At 53.0% G+C, this 20,634-nt stretch overlaps 1 protein-coding gene across 25 annotated transcripts in view; it reads right to left on the bottom strand.

The window, feature by feature from the left end:
• The window catches only part of RALGPS1 (Ral GEF with PH domain and SH3 binding motif 1), a 286,233-nt gene that overhangs the window by 39,032 nt on the left and 226,567 nt on the right, over positions 1 to 20,634 (bottom strand). For all 25 annotated transcript variants that reach the window (XM_059925655.1, XM_059925657.1, XM_059925635.1 and 22 more), the window contains 3 exons: positions 15,283 to 15,420; positions 12,700 to 12,793; positions 7,756 to 7,823 (listed from right to left, as the gene is read on the bottom strand). In XM_059925655.1, coding sequence (XP_059781638.1) covers positions 7,756 to 7,823; positions 12,700 to 12,793; positions 15,283 to 15,420 — 300 coding nt within the window. The remainder of the gene's footprint in view (positions 1 to 7,755; positions 7,824 to 12,699; positions 12,794 to 15,282; positions 15,421 to 20,634) is intronic.

Below are 20,634 nucleotides of genomic sequence, written 5' to 3'. Positions count from 1 at the left end.
TCCCCGCCCCTGCCCCGACACCAGCCCCGGGAGGAAGGGACCGTGTCCCCAGTGCCCAGTGCAGGACTGGGCGAGCAGCCGGAGCACCAGCCGAGTGTGCCGAATGGCCCAGCGCCATGCCCACGGCTGCAGAGAAGCCGGCTCTGCGGAGGGGGACACGTGGCCGGGATAGGGAGCCTCGTTCCCATGGGTTCCAGCGGCATCGGAGCGGCCCTGTCCGGGGTCAGCACTGCCCGATTTAAGCAGCCTGGCAGCCCTGCTGCCGCTCCTGGGGCTGTGCTCCAAGTCTCACACATTCGAAATTAATGCGAGGCAGCTGTGTCGGAGGGAAACGACTCAACCTGGAATCACAAGACTTGCATTCCAGTCCAGCCTCGGCCTGGACTGAGCTGGGAGCCCGTGGTCCAGTCTGCTCAGGCTCCGAGCCTCCGCGTCGTCCCTGGAGACCAGGATGACAACTGGCACGATCTGGAGCCATCGAGCACCGCCCTGAGCGTCTGGGGCGCAGCGCCCACTTTCGCCCGATTCCAAGGGGTTCTGCGTCGTTTGGTTTCTCTCCTGCATGGGCTAAGAGCCTTGTTCTCAGGCCGGGGCCCTCCCTGGGTCTGCCAGAGCCCTGTGGCCCTCTGGGGCCCGGGGGCCCCTCTACACAGAAAGTTTGTTTGTGTTGAAAGCCTTCTCTGGCCAGGTTTCATGGCTGAGCCTGGGAGCCCGTGACTTTCACATTCACACGCGTTCTTTGTTTCTCATACATGTAGCTCTTACGGGTCCTTACTGTGAGCCAGGCTCTATCTCACACTCACTCAGTTTGCTCCAGTTCATTTCCTTCTGAAAAACGGCATCCGATCACCCTTCAACTGTGGTGATGCCCAGACGCTTTCTCCTCAGAGCCAGAGGCCCAGATTCCCAGACCGCAGCAGGCAGCAGGTTCAAGTCTTGGTTCCTCTGCTTGACCTTGACGCTAACAGGCTACTAAGACAGGAGACTCCAAGGACAAAGTAGATGTGAACTCCAGGGGGAACTGGCTCCCTGGCTCTTGAGCCCCTCACTAGGAGCCCCTACCTACTCTGAGAATATAAGAGGGTAGAGAGGGGGGTCCTCGTCCCTCACTCGTGGGGGGCTCTCTCACTCTCGTCGACCACAGTGAGGGGTCTCCAGGCCACTTGAGGAGCTTGCTCTATGTCCTCTGGCAGCTGGGAAACCCAGGGCACTCCCAGTGCCTCCCTCAGGCCTGGAGCCCACATGGCTGCAGCCAGAGGACAGCGGTGGCCACACGAGGGTTAGCTGTGCTCACAGGTCCATCGGTACCAGGACAGGTACGGCCTCCATGGACCAAGGTGGCCCCTGTGAGGAGAGCTGGCGTGGAGCTGAAGGCTTGAGGGGACCCCAAGCAGCAAGAAGCTGGCAGCGGGCACAGCCTGAGGGGCCATGCAGTGGCCCCTGGAATAAATCTGCATCTGCCTGGGCCAAGGGACCGGTGGAATCTCTGCAGAACCCATGAAAGTGCCGTGAGAGGAAGAAGCACCTAGAGTCGGCACTGTGCCCACACCGTTCTTGGCACCCGGATCCTGCAGTTAGCCAGCCGAGGAAGGTGGAGATCCTGCAGTTAGCCAGCCGAGGAAGGTGGAGACCCTGCAGTTAGCCAGCCGAGGAAGGTGGAGACCCTGCAGTTAGCCAGCCGAGGAAGGTGGAGACCCTGCAGTTAGCCAGCCGAGGAAGGTGGAGACCCTGCAGTTAGCCAGCCGAGGAAGGTGGAGACCCTGCAGTTAGCCAGCCGAGGAAGGTGGAGAAACGCCCAGGGAGGGAGAGCGGCCAACACCCCTGCTCTCTTGTCACAGGTAGTCAGGCCCCAGCTGGGGCGAGGGAAGGAGAGTTAATGCCAAAGCAGGTTTGGAGTTCTACTCTTACATGGAACCAGCCTTCTAAGGACCACGTTGGGACAGCCTGCAACTCCAAGTGTCTGTGGGAAAGTCACAGATGTGCCAAAGTTGTCACCAGAGGCAGGGTGCTTCCTGCCCTGCACAGATGATGGGGACAGAGCCCAGAGCGCTCTGGGGCCCTCAGGTGCATCCTGCTTCTTCCACGTGTTGGGTACAGGTGACAACCAGTCCAGACCCCTGGGCTCAGCAACTGGCTCTGCCCCTTCCTCCAGGCATAAGATGGGGGGTGAGGGCGTGCACCCCAGCACCTTCACCTATAGGATGGGGATGATATTGCGCACACACACACATCCCCCCTCACAGGGTGGGTGTGAGGCTCACCAAGCAAGCGCATGGGATGGGCTTAGAACAGTGCCTGGCAGAGAGTATACCCTCAGTACATGTTAGCTGCCGTTACTATTACGATTACTATTATTATCTTTGCACCCCTGTTTCCCTACCATGAACCAACTGGAGAGGTCTACCTGCCCTCTCCTTGGGCCTGGCAGGCCTTTGTGGACTGCCTTGACCTACAGGGTGTGGCAAAAGCAAGGCTATGTGACTTCCCAGGTGGGTCACACAGATGCCATGATGCTTTGGGGACATCCGCTTTCGGGGAGCAATGCCATGCAAGAGTTATGAGACTGCCATGCGGCAGGGGAGCCCAGGCCACATGGGAGGCCACATGTACGTTCGTGTTCTGCCCCAGATAACAGCCAGCACCACGCGTGTCCAGATGGTTCCAGCCCCCAGCACCAAGTCCCTCTCAGCTTTCAAGTCTTTCCAACTGAGACCCCAGATATCGTGGAGCAGAATTTGGACAGGCTGTTTCCTGTCCAGATTCCTGACCTGCAAATCTATGCATAGAATAAACTGGTTGCTTTGTGCCGCTAGCTCCTGGGCTGGCAGGTTATGCGGCCGTGGTACCTGGCGCGGCTGGTGAGTGGTGAGCTGGAGCTGAGGTGAGGGCACTCTGGCCCCCCATCCGGTGCTCTGTCGGCTGTGTCACGCTGTCCCTCCGTCCGGTCAGCATCTGAGCCTGCCTGCGAGGGCCAGGAGCTAACATTCCTGAGTGGTAAGCGCGTGCCAGGCACTATCTAAGGGCTTTTCCGGCCCAGCCTCAGCCCTGTGAAGTAAGCCTACATGAAGTATTTATTCCTATTCCCATTTCACCAGTAAGAAAACCAAGGCTCAGAGGGACTACGCCAATTGCCCAAGGTCCCAGAGCTAGGAAGTGCAGGAGCCAGACCTTGCACTCAGGTCCACCTGACTCCAAAGCGGGGCTTTTACCCGCTGAGCCATAGAACAAGGAAGATGGAAAGGTGTGTCGGAGAGCAGTCCTGAAGGAAACTTGCCGCCCAGGGTGAGATTTTCCATGGACTTGCTTTGCTGCCAAGGAATCTTCAGAGAAAACCTGTCAGTTGGTTCAGCCACGTGGAGGTGGGGCTCCCGAGATCTGGAAATGTCTTCACCGGTTCCAAGGCACACACAAACATCGTTTGCCCTCTCTTGGGGTCAACGTTCTTTATGATTTTTGCTCTCCAGGAAAATATTAGTTCATTTATATAAACTAAACATTACATATGGCGGGGGGGAATGGAAGACGTGGCATTCCTGGCCTTTTTTCTCCCCAGACCAGAAACTGAGAAGGTTTCTCCACTTCCTTTCTCACAGTCTGTCCATCTGTCGGTGCAGAGCTGCTGGCACAGCTGCTCCCCAGGGGTGGAGAGTGGGGTGCAGGGGCATCGCAGTGACGGAGGGCGCAGCTGCAGCTCGGGGACCACCTCGACACCAACCGAGGCCCCGGAGACCCAAGCCCAGGGCTGCTCCTGATGCAGGGCCAGCATTTCCCCTGCGGAGCCAGCGAGCTGGCGGGGCAAACGGGCGCAGCTGCAGAGAGGGGTCAGGGAGCTCCTGCTGGCCTCCTGGGGCTCCTGTGCCCCCCCCGTCCCCTCACACCTTCAGATGCCTGCCTCCCCCACTGAGGGGTGAATGGAGCCCAGGAGGGCAGGTCTTCGCCGGGTTCCGCCGGGGCCCGGCTCACCGTCGGCCCTGGCACGTGAAGCTTCGAGTGAAGAGATGCCTCTTGGGGCCTCTACTCGGCAGGTGTGGGGTGCCTGCTGGCTGGAAAGAGCCCAGAGCTGTAGCCCCAGCCCCCATCCCGAGGAGCCGAGGGAGGCTGCGTTCCTCCCACTCCTGGGCCTGCAAGAGGCACATTCCTGTCCCCGGATCTGGTCGGGCTCCTGTCACGCAGCCCAGTCTAACTGCCAGACGCAGAAGGCCTCCCTGGAGCTGCCCTCTGGTCCCGCCCCCCACGGGACCCCGCGGGTCCCCTCTGTCGTCTGAGGGTGGGAAGCCGGGACCACAGAGTGCGTCTGAAGCCTTCCAGATGCTCCCGGGCCCTCTGGTGATCAATGAAAACCTTAACATCCTGTTTCCAGGCTGGAGCCAGGGATTTGAAAAGTCAGTGCAGACGCTCCTGGGCCCCGGGGTCTGCCGGCCACAGTGTGTGGAAACGCCGGCCTCAGCACTTTTCTGGGAGGAACGTGGAGTCAGCAGGCAGCCTGGGAACCAGGTGCCCACAGGGCCTCGCCAGGAGCTCAGACACCAAGCGCCCCAGGTGCCGGGCTCTGGGAACCCCAGGCTGGTGGGGAAAGCAGACACAGAGGGACAAAGAAGCTGCAAGAGGGTATAACGCAAGGTTGGCAAACTCTGGAAAAGGCCAGGTAGTGAATGTTTTAGGCTTTGCAGGCCGTGGGGTCTCTGTCCCAACCTCAGCTCTGCTGTCGTAGCGAGCGAGCCGCCAACGTGCCCACGGCCGCGTGTGGCTGTGCTCCGATACAAACCAGGGTGGGCTGCGTTAGGGCCATGGTGTGCTCCTTGCCCCCAGTGTAACAGGGGGCCTGACCTGGGGGGCGGGGGGCTGGGTGGAGGAAAGGCTTCCGTGAGGCCATGACGTTTTGCTAAAACCTGAGGAGTGATTCAGGTGACAGAGGCAGAATCATAATATTGACAATAATACCATCATCCTAATAAAGTTACACTTGATGAGTGTGTTCCATGTGTCAGGGACTTGCTAAGTGTTTTACACACACATGACCTCAATAAATTTGCACAACTCTCTGCGGGAGGTATGATTATGCCCACTTTACAGATGGAGAAATTGAGACTTGGCGGGTATGTGGGGTGTTCTGTCTGACCCTTCAGATGCATTCTTCGCCCTGCTTGGTGCCCGTGGGAGGCTGACCCCCGAGAGGCATCTCTTGGCTCCCTCACCCAGGCCTCCAATTGGGTTTGGCCGATGGGAGGCTCCGGCAGCAGATGGGGCGGGAGGGCAGAGGAGAGAGAGAGAGGTCAGGGCATTTTTTTCTCCCCCCTCCTTCCTGCTTCACCCTCCGCTACCACAGCTCCTGCCAAGCTGACTGTCCTCTGCGATCCTCTGCGACTCAGAGCTTGCCAGAGTCGGTAATATTTTTCCCCACCAGGTCCTTCAGCCTAGAGGCGCTGGGGGCCTCGCTATCCTTTGTCTGAAGTATTTATTCCTACTGCCATTTCACCTTCATTAAGTTTCTTCCTGTGAGTCATCCGGGGGCAATTCTGTTTCCTGCCAGGAGTTTCTGACTGATGCTTGAGGTTAGTTAACTTGCTGGCTTCTGGTTTCACATGGCTAATACACAACGGAGCAGGTGGAGGTGATGGGGGATGGGATGGAAGGAGAGTCCGGCTGAACCTTGAGGAGGCTGGACCGGCAGCTGGATCCCAGCTCCAGTACTGGTTTCCAGCACAGGCAGGGGTCAAAAGTGAAAGCAACTCCTCCTTTCCGACCCCGGGCTCAGTGAGTGGTCCAGTCCCAGAGATCCCCAACTAGCAGTGTTAGTTTTCTGCGTCTGGCTCCTGTCTCCAACCTGGGGCACTGGGAGATGAATCTTCCAGCATGTCTGGAGGGTAGAAAGTGTGGTGGTGGGCACTTGTTGGCACCTGGGGAAGGCCAGAGACGTATGTGGTCATCCTGTTAAGGTGTATTAACCAGATAGGGTGCAGAGGCCTCTTATTCAAACTGATTTGGAGGAGACTCAGAAGGGCAGAACACTTTGTATTTGAGCCCACTCTCCGGCTCCAGAATTCTGGCATTCTCTCCTGAAGAAATAGTCTTGAGTGGTTAGCATTTCCTATTGTTCCTTCTGTGGCCCGAAACGATTGCTTTAGAATCCTACTGCTACTTCCTACACCCCTCTGGTGAAATCCCTGCCCCCCGTCCACCCCCTACCCAAGGTCAGGTGTAGCTGAGTGTCCGGAAGGAACACGGCCGACTGAGCGGGGGAAGGTTCTAGAACAGGGGCAGAGCTGAGAAGGCAGAGAAAGACCAGTGCCAGGAGCTTCCCTTCTGGTCACCTCTGCTGGTGGGTCATCTGCTACGTGTGGAAGGCAGCGGATGTGTGGGAGGAGACTGCAGAAGATATTTTCATGTTAGGCACATGGAACCCTGTGAAGATCAAGCTCAGGCCAGCACTCTGTCTCTTGAGGTGTGGACAGCAGCACTTCCAAGGCTGTGTGGATCAACCAGCGTCTCCCTCTGCTAAGTTACTGTGGGACCCGCCCCCCCCCCCGAGGGGGGACTAGGGGCAGGGTCCAACCTGCACAATGGAGCCAGGAGAGGCTGGGAAAGGCAAGGAGCCTAGAGAAAACCCTCAGGGCAGAGGCCTTGTTTGGGGGCGCTAGTGGGAGGCTGCATACCCCACCCCTTGTGGCTCTGCGGTCCTGGGCCCAGCAGCACTGCTGCACTGGCCTGGCTCCAGAAAGGAGAAAGAGTGGCTTGAGGCATCGACAGGCTGGAGGTGGCACGACACCGGGCAGCAGCCCGCGACAGCCACCCCCTCACCAAACACTCACTGCCTGTCAGACTCTACGCTGCGCGCCTTCTGAATATCATTTCAATTTTGACATTCCAGCGACTCTGGGATGGACGACTTATTATTCCCCATCTTATGGGTAAGGAAACTGAGGCCCAGAGGGCATGAAGTGGCTTGTCCAAGACTGCAGTGGCCTAGAACCCAGGTTGGTGTCACCCAAGCTCAAACCAGGAGGAGGAAATACAATCAGACCCCCATCCCCAATCTGGTCCCTCCCCAGGCAGCAGCAGAGCTCAGTCCCAGTGACGAGAGTTGGCTGGAATACAGATAAAAGGAAACCGTCACAGACATGACTCTGAAGCAGCTAACACCGCGTGCACACGTGGGGGGAGGGCTTTAAAGTGTGACCCTGCCCGGGTGGCACAGCCCTGCAAGGTGAGAGCTAGTATCACCTCCATCTTGTGGATGAGGCCAGCGAGGATCAGAGAGGTAAAGTGACAAAGCTGGAAACGTCACAGCTTGGATTTGACTTCAAAGCCTGGGCCCCTAATCTCTAGGGAACACTGTCAATATGTCAATAAAACTGATGCCCGAGGAAGGCGAGCCATCTGTGTGTGGTGGGAAATACCCCAGGCATCTCGCGCACCCTTCCGGGGCTTGTCAACCCGAGCCTGGCGGTAGGCCCGATGACAAGGGTCCAGGTGACCGGGAGAAGGTGCTGGGGTTTTCTCTACCCTGTGCATGCTCCCGGCTTGGGGTTCTGACCTTGCCTGTCTTAGGTCTCAGGCTCTTCCAGGGAGCCCCAGCCCAGAGGTGCCCCACAGGGGCCCCATGTGATCAGAAGCCTGGGCAGGCTGTGAGCAGGGACGCTGAGTCTGCCAGCCTGCAAACCGGACTCTGGCCTTTGGCTCCACAGGAAAGGCCAACCCTGTCAGCCACGTTAGGGCTACTGGAGAGTCTGCCCCCACTCGAGGTGGCTACGATACCTGCAAGATCTTCCTTGGAAGAGACTAGTCTCGGGGAGCTGCTTCCTGGTTCAATTCTGAGCGACAGTCTGAAAACAAAGATTTTCAAAAGATTAGATGGGCTCTGGTGTGTCAGGGGGTGGGGAGCGGAAGGTAACATGTGCACGCTTGGAACTGAGAAGCTGGACTGCTGTTAAGGGCTATTACAGTCACAGAACCCAGGAATACTCTGAGGTCTGCTCCAGATCACAGCCACTTCCTTCCAAGGTCCCCAGGGGATTTCCATGACCAAAAAATAATGGTTAAGGAAGACACAGTGAACAGTGTAATCATGGCCCATCATCTGCTGGGCACAGATGTGTTCATTCTCAAGACAACGCTATGAACTAGGAACACCATCCCCGTCTTGTAGAGGAAGAAACTGAGGAGCATCGAAGTCAAGCAGCTTCCCCAAGATTCACAGGGCTAACAGGTGGCCGAGCAGGGGACCAGGGCTGTCTGACCCCAAACCCCAAACCAGGGCGTTTAATCATTAGACTGCACTCTCTCTCAGATGCCTCCAGAGAGGCATGACACAGTGGTTATTACTATTTTTTAAAAGCATCGATTAAGAACTTCTGGGTGAAAATGACAAGAGTGAAGCCGGCTGCGAGACTTCTCTCTCACCCAACAAAACGAACAAACAATTATAAAGGCTCAGGAGTAAAAGAACTCACCAGCTGCTACTCAGCAAGGGAGGGGGTATAAACTGAAGCCATGAACTTCAGAAACTTGTAGCCAAGAAAAGAAAAAGTGGATCCTGCAGTCTAACCGAGTCCTAACACGGTGCGGCTCCTATCCTGCCCTCTGAGACTTCTCGGTGGGTCTGAGCGAGAGTCCTTCCCTTTCCCTCTTCTGACTGGCTGCAGATTCTGGAGAGAAACGGATGGGCCAGGTGGATAGTGTAGGGAATACTCTGATGGAAACGAAGCCTCCATGGCGGTGGCGGGGGGATGATTCGAAACCTGAGGGTATCCTTTTCTGGAATGGGATACAGCCCGAAACTAGGTGGAGGAAACCCTGCTGTAGGCCTTTCAATAGAGCCGCTGTCTCGGGGGCTTCCCTGGTGGCGCAGTGGTTGAGAATCTGCCTGCCAATGCAGGGGACACGGGTTCGAGCCCTGGTCTGGGAAGATCCCACATGCCGCGGAGCAACTGGGCCCGTGAGCCACAACTACTGAGCCTGCGCGTCTGGAGCCTGTGCTCCGCAACAAGAGAGGCCGCGATAGTGAGAGGCCCGCGCACCGCGATGAAGAGTGGCCCCCGCTTGCCGCAACTAGAGAAAGCCCTCACACAGAAACGAAGACCCAACACAGCCATAAATAAATAAATTAAAAAAAAAAAAAATAGAGCCGCTGTCTCTAAAACAGACCGCTTGCTCCCTGCCTCCATGGAGCCTGAGCCCTGCGTCCCCCCGCCGGCTGCACGAGAGGGCAGAGACTGAGGAGCCCTGGGCCTCACAGCACAGCAGGAGGCAATCCAGCCCCTCTCACACACGGGAGCAGGGTCAGACGTCGCCTCCCTTCACGAGAGCCGTGGAATATCCAGATGAAGCCTCTCACGTGGAAGCAAGATGAAAAGAAACAGTGTGGCAAACTAGCAAACGTCCTCTCAGGAAAGAGAGAAAGAGGAAAGAAGAGAGCGTTATCCAGATTGCCCAGCCCAGAAGGCAGCCCCAAGGAACACGAGGAAATCCCCCACGTCCTTTAGAACTCGGGCTGAATAAAACAAAACCTGAAAAATGAGATGAGAACACAAACGGGTAAGATGAAAGGGGAGATTGGAAACCTAGGGGAACAAATCAAGGACTGAAACAAGAGAGGACCGGAGGAATACCAGAGTAGAAACAGACCATCCCAGTGACTGTTGATGAAGAAGATGGAGATTATAGCCATTAGAAAGAAGCTGATGGATTTGGAAGGCAGAGCATCCAACATATGGATTCCTGGAACGCTGGAAAGAGAAAAGCCAAGAAGTGGCACAGAAGTAGTCAAAGATAGAAACCAAAAGAATTCCTCTGTAATGAACAAAGAGCATACCCTGTTCCAGGGAAACCTGGTACAGAACCCTCCACTCCGAGGCATTCCTCTTGTGAAGCTTTTGAACCTCAAGGAATTCTTCACCCACCAGGTAGACAAAACAAGTTGCTTCTAAGAGGGAAAAACCAGACTGGCATGAGATTTGTCTACAGCGGCATCAAGCGCCAGAAGGCAGTGGCGCAGGCTCTGCGTGTCCTGAGGGAGGGAAGCAAAGGAGCCCAGCAAGTCAGATGCAAATGCTTTCATAAAAGAGATTGGAGGACTCTTTCGAAAGTGTAGGGCTTTCGTAAACCTACTTCATGCCGAAACCCGGCTAAATAAGGGATTGGTTTAAAATAAAGACTCCAGGAATGGAGAAGTGACAGGTGGTAAGAATCGAAAATGTTTCAAAACACGAAATAGTAGGAATTATGATTCCTGAACATGATGTGTATGTTATAAACTTGGATGACGTAGAAATAAGAAGATAACTCACAAGGATTTGGAAGATGGTGCAGTAGAGGTGAAGGAGGGGGGAGCTTGCTAACGATCTCATCTTTCATGACCAGAGTCAACGGACCCTGGTCACCATGGAAATCTAGTTAAAACAGAACTTAGGCACTCCAACCTCTTCATGTTTTTCCTGACCTCTTTTGTTAATCTTAGAAGGCCCTTTTAGGAAATAATATCTCTTGTGGTGGAGAAATATTTATTTGCAGAGCAGCAATTCCTTATGTTTTATTTCAGTTCCTTTTTCTGGTTAAATTAAAGTAAATACTTTTAATTAAAAATAGCAAGTGTGGTATAATCCAATTTTAATAAATTCTATCCTTGCGTCCATCTATCTTTCTCCATATATATATATATATATATATATGTATATATATATATATATACTTTCTATGCATAGAAAAATGTCCAAAATAATGTTCACTTGATGCCAACAGTCAGGCTTTCTAAGTGGTAGGAATTTGGGTAATTTTTCTTAAATAAAATAAAATAGACTAAAGGCTGAGGAAAACAAAGCACTGGTTGGGCTCCTTGGCCCAACGTCTCCAAAGCAGGTCGGGGCAACGTCATTAAGGTAAGAGGTAAGCCTGTATCCTCTGGGGTGGAGACCAAGTCTCGGGGGGGTGAGTTGGGCCAGGGAGTGTGGGATGCTCAAGCAGAGTCACAAGCCCTGTGCGTCCCGTGTCACTCAGAGCCAGGGTCTTCCTGGGAAGGGACCCCCTCAGTGGTCTGGGCACGGGGCGAGAACGCAGCCTTCCTCCCTGAGTTTGTCCACTTGGACCACAACAAAGGGCCTTTGTGAAATCCAGGCATTAGGTGCTGGGGGTGTTCAATGTCCTTCAGAATGGAAGGCATTATTACTCACAATCTGCAGCTTGTCCAAGGATTATCTCACGGCCAGAAGTATTTATAGACCATTTTTCTCCTTAAAGGATATTAGTGTTAATGAAAAACTACTGTCTCCTTAACCGCATTATTGGCACATGAATGGAAAGTATTACCCCAGATCCTAAGTGGGAATAATTTCCCACTCCGGGGTACTCTTTTCAGGAACAGCAAATGCTTTGTAAGTAAAAATGAGCAATTTGTGGCAAACGTAATTTTAATGGTAATCTCTGGCCTTTATTTATTGCTGTTATGATTATGTAACAGATCAAAATTTATTATATTCCATTTTAACAATACATTGTACAATAACAACTGAAGACATTATGTTTATGTTCCTAAAGATAGCCAATCATTAGAACTATGTGGGGAGCTTTGAAAAAATACAAATTTCCAGACCCTGCCCCCCACACACACACCTGGATGGCTAGAAGGCTTCCTAGGTGTCTCTGATCCACAGCCAGGGCTGAGATCCACTCCTGCAGAGGTGGCAGGTGAAAAACCTTGAACAGCCATTCCCAAGGTCTTGGTGAGTGAAAAGGGGTAACCTGGGGTGTCTCTAGTGGCCACAGTTCTCTACAGTTTCCAGTGACTTTGACAAAGACCAAATCATCAAGTTGATCAAATTTTTAGACACAAAACTGGAAGAGATTTAAAAATATATTGGATAGCAGGCTTCAAAGGGATCATGCATGGTTTACTGGAAGCAACCAGTAAGATGAGATTTAAAAGAATACATGTAAAATTGACGTTTAGGGGGGAAAATGATCAGTTACAAGACGGCTGAGACTTGCCTCCATCATATATCAGGCCATATGAAAAGTCCTGAGGCTCTTAGCTGACCTCAAGCTCAAAGTGAGCCAAGAAGACATCCAATCAATACGGCAGACAGACCCAACGTGAAAAAACTTCTTTCTCCCTCTAAATACATAGATATGTTGGATAAATTCCCAGCTGCCACAAATGCAGAAAGAACTGAAAGCCAGAGCAGGTGAGTGGAAGATGAGGCCAAAGGGCCCACAGGGGTCTTCATGGGAACTGGGCCTATTCCATTCGGGCGGCATGGGATGGAGACGGGGCCTCAGCCAGCGCCAGATGGCAAGAGTCCAGCAGCAAGCTGGGGCCCCAGGGAGCTGCCTCGTGCCTGAAACAGGCTCTCGGAGAACTCTGTTTGGCAGCCTGGAGATGTGGCTAGAAAGCTGTCCTTCCGCTCGGCGCCGAGTGGGGGGAGTCAGTCCTGAGAACCTGGAGCACTAAGCCTGCACCACACACAGCCGTGGAGCCCAAATTCACTCACGCTCCGCACTAGAAAAAGCCACGCTGAGAAGTTGACGGAACACCCTCCTTGGTCCGGTGGCGCCTGTGGGGCTGGGGCGGGTGGGAGGAGACGCTCAGCAGCCCTGCTGCGGGCTCTGTGGGGTCAGAGGTCACCTTATGCACACGTGCTGGGGGGGAGGTGCCGGTGCTGCTGCAGTGACCTCCCGCAAGCCCTGCAGGGGGCCGGGGGCACTTACTTGTAGTTGTCGTCTTCCACAAACTTCTGGAGCTCTTCAATGTAGCGCACAGACTTCAGGTACTTCTGCACGTGGGGCAGGGTTGTGAGGTGGTCTGGAGGAGGAGGACAAAACCCAGAGGCTTCAGTCTCTCCCCATCCCCAGGCCCCCCATGAGAAGCTCCTTAGGGACTGAGACATATATTCAGTCTTTCAACAGTTGCTGATGATCCCTTAGGCCGGGCCTGTGCTGGGCCCAGAGGGGTCCCTCAGGAAGTGCCCCCCAGATGGCGGGGCCACAGACACCACACCCTGAGGTCACCACAGTTCCTTGGCTGGGGAAAGATGGGTCTTGGGGGAAAGATGGCCTCCAGCGAGGTGTGTGTGCCCTAAAACAGGTCTCCACTGGAGTAACTGGCCAAGCCTCCCACGCTTTGCCCAACCTCATGTGACAAGAATGCAAGAAAGAATGAACCCCATCCAGCCTGGTGTGCAGGCCCAACCCAGATCCTGGCACAGCCTGAGAGTCTGTCCCACGGGCTGGAGCTGCTGCACCCTGAGAGGAAAGGGAAGGGCCTAGATGCTTGAGCACCTGTGCTGTGCCAGGCTCTGCACCCGGTGATTTCTAGAAGCCAGCTGCCTCAACCTTTGCACCTGCCTCATTTCAGGGAGTAAGATGTCAACTGCACACAGGAGGAAGCCATGGCAACTTGCCAGGTCACGTGGCTGAGAAGTTTTGACCCCGGGTCACCTGCGGCCTCGGCCACACTGCACTGTCTCTCTGTCCCGGGGTGACTGACATCAGGTGCACTCCCCAGACCGTCACAGTCACTTCACTCTTTCTGAGGGGGCCGTAAACCCCCTCTGCCATTCGTTCCCCACAGGGTGGGACAGACCAGTTAAGGAGAGAGGTTGAGGCAGTGGAGGACGCTGTGGAGAGGAGCGGAGAGAGGGTGGGGAAGGGCCCTCGCTTTCCTGGGGTTGGGGGGGCGTGCATCCGGGTGCCGCGAGGAGCCCCTGATGGCTCTGCCTCGTAACTGTGAGATTCTCAGCAGGTCATTCTCTTTCTCTACGGCCTCAGTGTTCTCGTCTCTGAAATGGGGATAATGACCCCTACTTCACGGAGCTGACGATGGGGAAGGGGCAGGGGAACATAATGGTAGTAAGAGTGAGCATTTCCGGAGCCCTAATGAAATGCTGGGGCGGGTGGTAGTAAGAGTGAGCATTTCCTGAGCCCTAATGAAATGCTGGGGCGGGTGGTAGTAAGAGTGAGCGTTTCCTGAGCCCTTATGAAATGCTGGGGCGGGTGGTAGTAAGAGTGAGCATTTCCTGAGCCCTAATGAAATGCTGGGGCGGGCTAAGGGCTCTGCACAGTCATGTCCCCATCTTTACTATGAGAAAAGTTCAGACTTAGGACAAAGTGACTTTTCAGGGGGGGGGAGCCAAGACGTGAACCCACATCTGTCTGACCCCAAAGCTGTGTATGTAATTGCTCTGCTGGCCAGCAGGACCAGTGTCGAGGTCCTTGAGTGGAAAGGGCACTGGGAACACAGTCTCCTCCCTGTTCCTCTGGGCAGAAGGAGAGCTGGTCTGGAAGTGCGGGCACTTGTAGGGGCGGCACTCATGAGCAGACCTTTTGCCTGTGTGGGCCCCCCTGCAGTGGCCTTACCACATGGAGGCTGTTGGTTTCTCCCACCCTACGTACTGGAGGTGGTGTTGGTCTCTTCCTTGTCCCACTTTGCTGCTTCCAGACTTTTACTCGCACCCGTCCTGTGAAAACCTGCTCCAAGGAGGCACACTCCTGCAGCTCGGCCACCCTCCCCCTCTTCTCTGCTGACTTCTGCCGCCTGGCGCCCTGGTCACTCAGGCCCATTCCTGGAGAACCGGGGCACCCGGCTCACAGTCAAGCCCCATCCCCCAACGTCCACGTGGACGGCCCATCGGCATTGCCAACAACACCTCCTCCAACCATCTCAGACGCCCACCATCACGGTCACCCTTTGGATCTGGTCACACGTGTGGCAGAGCCTGGCCAGTTGTTGATCAAGTCATTTCCCTGTTCCCTCTAGGCCCGCAGCTCCATTGCATTCCTGGCCTCCCTCGGCAGAAGTGATGAGCACCACGTGCAAGTCTGGTCCATAAATCCCACTCTGGTATGATTCTCTCTCCTTCTGCATCTGCCAGCTGGATGTAGAGGTCAGTGGAGGACTCGGGGCAATGGGACATGGCAGAGACACAAGATAGAGGGGCCCAAGTACCTGAATCTGCTCGGAGGAGAGCCACCCAGGAGCTGCCCACAAAGCTCTTCATGAATGAAGGACCTGGGCTCTGCCACTCATTGGACGTGTGACCTCAGACAAATGACTACACTGTTTTCAGCCTCAGTTTCCTCATCTGTGATACAGAGATGGTAACATCTAGTTTGCACAGTCTCTGAAGATCAAACATGCTTATAAAGGATCCAGAATGTGTTTGATACTCAAGATATCAAAATGAAGAGCTTTGTGGGGACTACCTGGTTTCTAGAGCTTTCTCACTGATAAGGTGCTGGACCCAAATTTCGGTGATGTAAGATTTCACAATTCCAACAACCAGGGGTACTAACCGTAGCTGCAGGAAACTTGTAAATCCGCAATTATTCGGAGAATATTGTTCATCTGATTGGATCTTTGTTCGTTTTCCATGATGCTGCCTGAGGCAGGATATGCAGAATCAATGTAGATTAAATCCAGAAGATAGATGCCTAAAATTAAGGAAGATATTTAATGATGGTAGGTGTTCACCATGAATCAGAAGAAAATGGCACAAAACAGAACTGCTGTGCTAGAAGGTATAGGGTGACATGGAAAAATGCGGTATGATTTGGACTTCATTTCCAATCCTGACTACTAACTTTTCACACAGACTGCTCAACTTTAAATCAAACATCTGAGCAACAACCAAAATGAATGCTGGCAAGATTTTAGCATTTCTAGTTCATACACTCTCCAGCAACAAGGGTTATTACCTGTAACCCAGCTGGAAAATAACAGGACATGAAAGGGATGAATGAATACTTGTGTTTTTTACCAACCACTGCAGTTTAATAGGTCTAAGGTGCCATATCCAGGAGAACACTGTCTGAATTCAGTTTTTCATTTATTCACTTAGCTGTGTGTCTATTTGTTTATCTATCTGTCCATGTATACACATACACACACCCCAAATCATAAATTAAAGAACAAAAGAAGAAGTTGAAAAAGCAACAGTCCTTGGTACAAAGAACTAAGGCTAGACAGAGATTTCTGCTGAGGGTGCTTAATAAGAAAATAACACGTGATATGAAAACATTGCTGTGATAGGCCAGTGCGGAGCCTCAGCATGGCCTCATGGCATCACCCCAGGGGGAATTCGGGACAAGCCACCTGGCCAGGGATGAGAAAACAGGACTGGCTGTGTGGTGTGGCCCAGCTGACTGGCTTGCTGCAGGGCCACAGTTTAGTCTCTCCGGAGATGTGCATGGACAATGGGTGGCATATCCTTCTAGCAGCCCCCCATGAGTACTGCCACTACACCGTAATATTGGTGGGGTTGAGCAGGAGTAGTGATGTAAAGCAGAATTTAAGGCAGAAAACATTGAACAAGGCAAAGAGGAGTGACTGATATTAATGAAAGGCACAGTGGATTGAGAAGATCTGATGATTACTAACTTCTATGCATAAAGCAACATTGCACCAAAATATACAAAGCAGGGGCTTCCCTGGTGGCGCAGTGGTTGAGAATCTGCCTGCTAATGCAGGGGACACGGGTTCGAGCCCTGGTCTGGGAAGATCCCACATGCCACGGAGCAACTAGGCCCGTGAGCCATAACTACTGAGCCTGCGCGTCTGGAGCCTGTGCTCCGCAACAAGAGAGGCCACGATAGTGAGAGGCCCGCGCACCGCGATGAAGAGTGGCCCCCGCTTGCCACAGCTGGAGGAAGCCCTCGCACAGAAACGAAGACCCAATACAGCCAAAAATAAATAAATAAATAAATAATTAAAAAATATATATATATACAAAGCAAAAAAGTGCCAAAAATGAAAAGTGGATTCAAGAAAGCCACAAACATGGGGGGAGCCTTTGGTATGTCTCTTCGAGAATTTGTGTGTGTGTGTGTGCTCACATATGTATGTACATACAAAAATATACACATATACATACATGCATCTACAGATATACATATGTATGTGTCCATATACAAATGTAGTATTTAAGTAACAAAATTAACAAGCTTGGTGTTATATAAATAAAAATATAATTCTTTTTAAATACTCATGGAATGCTTACAAACACTGATTATATGCTAGTCTATAAAAAAAAGCTCAATAAGCTCCAAAAAGTAAATGTCATATTATCTGCTCTCTTTGACCTTACAGTACATCTAGGATTTAACAATAAATATAGAAAAAATTCTAACTGTTTGTTAAACACACACACATACACAAACACACACACACTAATAAGCAAGTCTCAGGTCAAAGAAAAAACAAAAAAATCTAAAATAAGAAATCTATTCAAAGACAATGACAATAAGAACACTACATATCAAAATTTATGGGATCAGACCAAAGTGGTAATCAGAGGAAAATTTATAGCCTTGAAAGTTTACTATTAAACTACTAAGAATGATAACAAATGTAATTAACCAGGTACTTAATATTAAAGTTGTAGGTTTTTTGCATGGCTGGACAAGCACTGCACTGACTTACACATTCATTATGTTATTTGTTCTTATAAAACCCATTTTACAGAGGAGGAAAAGGAAACACACAGAGGATGTTTAACTCGCTCCAGGTCACATAGCCGGTAAATGATAGGGATGGGAGCTGAACCCAAGCCTGCCTCCGCAGAGTACATGCTTCCTGCCATCGCAGTGGACTGCTGGTGTTGGATACCATGAGTCATTCGTCTGCTTTTAAAATAGCTACACATTTTTACGGGAAACTGTTAATCACAGAAACATATGCTAGCACTTCTCATAGGAATCATTTCCACTTCCCTTCTTTTTAGTGGCACCATGTTTCCAAAATTTTAAAAATTAGGAGTCATTTCCCTTGTATAGAAGCTCCAAGTTTGTAACATTTAAGTCCACAGATTTATTATTTCTCGACTTTGTTTTTCCTCTCCCTTCTTAAAAATGTAACTCGGCTACCTCCCCAAGGATTCAGCAATGGCAATCCCGAAAATCCCATTAACGCTTCAACCACAACAAAAAGTACCCCCTAGTGCTGAGCGTGAGGTGAGGGGATAAGGGACACGAGGCAGCTTTGTTCCAGAGGCCAACATTGTGCAGACCCGAACGCAGCTGGCTCTGAGCAGCAGAGTGAAGCTCAGCCCGGGAGCAGGGACACCGAGGAGCAGGATATGGGAAATGGGAGAGAACTGATGCTTCCTGGGATTTGCTACAAGACGGGAACCTCCCCCTCTCCTGTGATCCTCCCATCAACCCCATGGGGAGGTTGAGGAGAAAACTAAAGTTCAGAGAGATTAAGAAATGAGCCTGAGGCCTCACAGCGAGTGTGTTGGCTTTGAACCCAGGTGTCTCTGGCTCCAGTGCCTGTTCCGACCCACTCACGGGACATGAGAAACACACGAGGAATCAGTCGCCTTTTCTCAAATAACACCCTCGGCATGGAAGGCTCACCCTCCGCTGCCCTGTGAGGACCGGGGCTGGCCCCTCTGCATCCTCTCAGGTCCTGGCTCTGCAAACAGAGGCCAGGAGAAGCTCACCTTCGAAGGGGCCGGAGACCATTTCCACCCCAGCTGCTGCCTGCCCCCTCGGGGCATGGGGAGCTCACTACTTCATAAGAGCAAACCCCACTGTAGCGTGTCCATCACCCTCCTCCACAAAACACCTATCCACTCCCCTGACCTGAGAGTCCAGGCCAGGGCCACCACATGTGAGGACGGAGGGGACCTCCCAAAGGAGGCCTCCTGGCCCTGGTGGCCGGGGCAGACCCCAAGCCTCAGCAACACCTGGACAGAATTCCCATATGAACAGCATGTCCCTCCCAAAGCAGCAAATCTACAGGTAATACTGCACAAATCCAGGGAAATCTTCTCAGTATTGTCATTAGCCTATAACTGGGAATATTTAAAAGCCTAAACCATGATGAAATCATCAGAATAGCCACCTCCCACTTGTACTGGGCCAGTGCAGCGCGAAGCCTGACACACAGCACTCACCACAGCCGCCATTAGATACTTATTGGCCTCATTCATGTATCTACTGTCTGACTTTATTAAAGTTCCCCCATCAGACTTTATTAAAACCCCTCTGAGGAGGAAGTGTCCTGTTCCACAAGCTCAACCCCAGCAGCTGGAACAGAGCACACAGGAGCTGCTTGGTGAACATTAGTTGAAAGAAGGAAGGTATGAATGAAGGCATACTTTGTTCCACAAAATAACCTTACAAAGTACATCATTACCCTCACTTCAGAGCTGAAGAAAGAGACACTGAGAGTCAAGTGATGGTTATAATAAGACTGAGCACTTACTGTGTCCCAGGTCCTAAACTAAGAGCTTTGCCCTGTTCATCGATTTGCCATAACCACGCTGTTATCAGGGAGGTTTTATCTCTACAGAGGAAGAAGCTGAAGCTGAGAGCGCTGCATCGCTTGTCACACAGCTGGGAAGTGGCAGAGGCAAGATTTGAACACACGTCAGTCCAGGCTGCCATACTGTCAAGTCCTTCTTTGACCCCAGCCAGATCCCCTGGAGCCTGGCAGCTGGTGAGGCAGGATGGGGCACAGCTGACCCCACAGGCATCCAGGCCATGGCTCTCCCTGCCTGACACCCCCTTGGGGTCAACACTCTCCAGGAGGGCTGACGACTACACGGTGGCTGCATCGTCCACCTCCTCCCCGCGGCCTCCCTGGCACCCATCGTGACACATCTGTCCCAGGTCCCATCGTCAGCGGGCCCACCATGGCCTGGGGGCCCTGCCAGCTCTGCCCCGTGACACACAGCAGTGGTGGAAGCGGGAGAGCGTGGGGCTTGGAGCCAGGAGACTTGGAACACTGGCTCTGCCGCCTACCAGCTGGGTGGCCTCAGGCAAGCCTTTCTGCCTCCCGGGATCTGTGTTTCCTTGCCTGTGACTGGGGATAATGATGGTGATTGTGAAGTCTCCCGGCCCAGGGCCTGGACCACTGAGGCGCCCGTGAAGCTGAGCTGACCCCGAGCCTGGCTCCACGGTGAGGCCCCACTTGGAACTGGAGCGGGACGCCCGTGGGAGAGGCGCACCCAGCCGGGTTTGCCATAACTGTGGACGGCGCCCAGATGCTGACCATGTGCGGCCACCTACCTCAGACGACCAGCTCTGGGAGCTTCCGTCTGGACTGAGACAGCACAGCTGGGATGTCTTAGCTCCCTTCCTTTCATACAGCGTTACTGCGGCAAAAGACACCGTGTTGTTGGCCTTGTCAAGACGGACAGTAACGGGACCGGCTACTGGTCCTGGCGGCTGTGAGGCTGAGCAGTGCCAGGGGCTGGGGCTAGACTGGGAGGTGCAGACGCACTGGAGGAAACAAACATAATAGTAACAGCCACTGTCTGCGACAGGAGAGGCTGGCCTTGCTTGTACCACAGCATCCTCACCGCAACTGGCACGGCACAGTAGGTGTTCTCATTTCTTCATTTTACAGATTAGGCAATGGAAGCTTACAGAGCAAAAGTGACTCATCTAAGACCACACAACCTACAAGTGGGGGAATCAGGATTTGAATTCATGCCCGCCTGACCCCAAAGATTTGGGACAGAGAGCAGTGCTGAAAGTTGGGGGCTGGGAGTCCTGGCTGGCACAGGGACGAGGGTGCCAGAGTCAGAGCTGGGGCTGCGAGGACCCCTCCTGTGGGTCCCACCCACCCGAGGACACGGCTGGCAGCCGGCGTCCACTCTGTGGCTTGCCTGCCTGCAGACTCAACCTCCTGTGAGATGG

The sequence above is a fragment of the Balaenoptera ricei genome, chromosome 6, assembly GCF_028023285.1.
Source record: "Balaenoptera ricei isolate mBalRic1 chromosome 6, mBalRic1.hap2, whole genome shotgun sequence".
Taxonomy (NCBI): Eukaryota; Metazoa; Chordata; class Mammalia; order Artiodactyla; family Balaenopteridae; genus Balaenoptera; species Balaenoptera ricei.
This window is presented reverse-complemented; position numbering and strand designations above follow the sequence as displayed.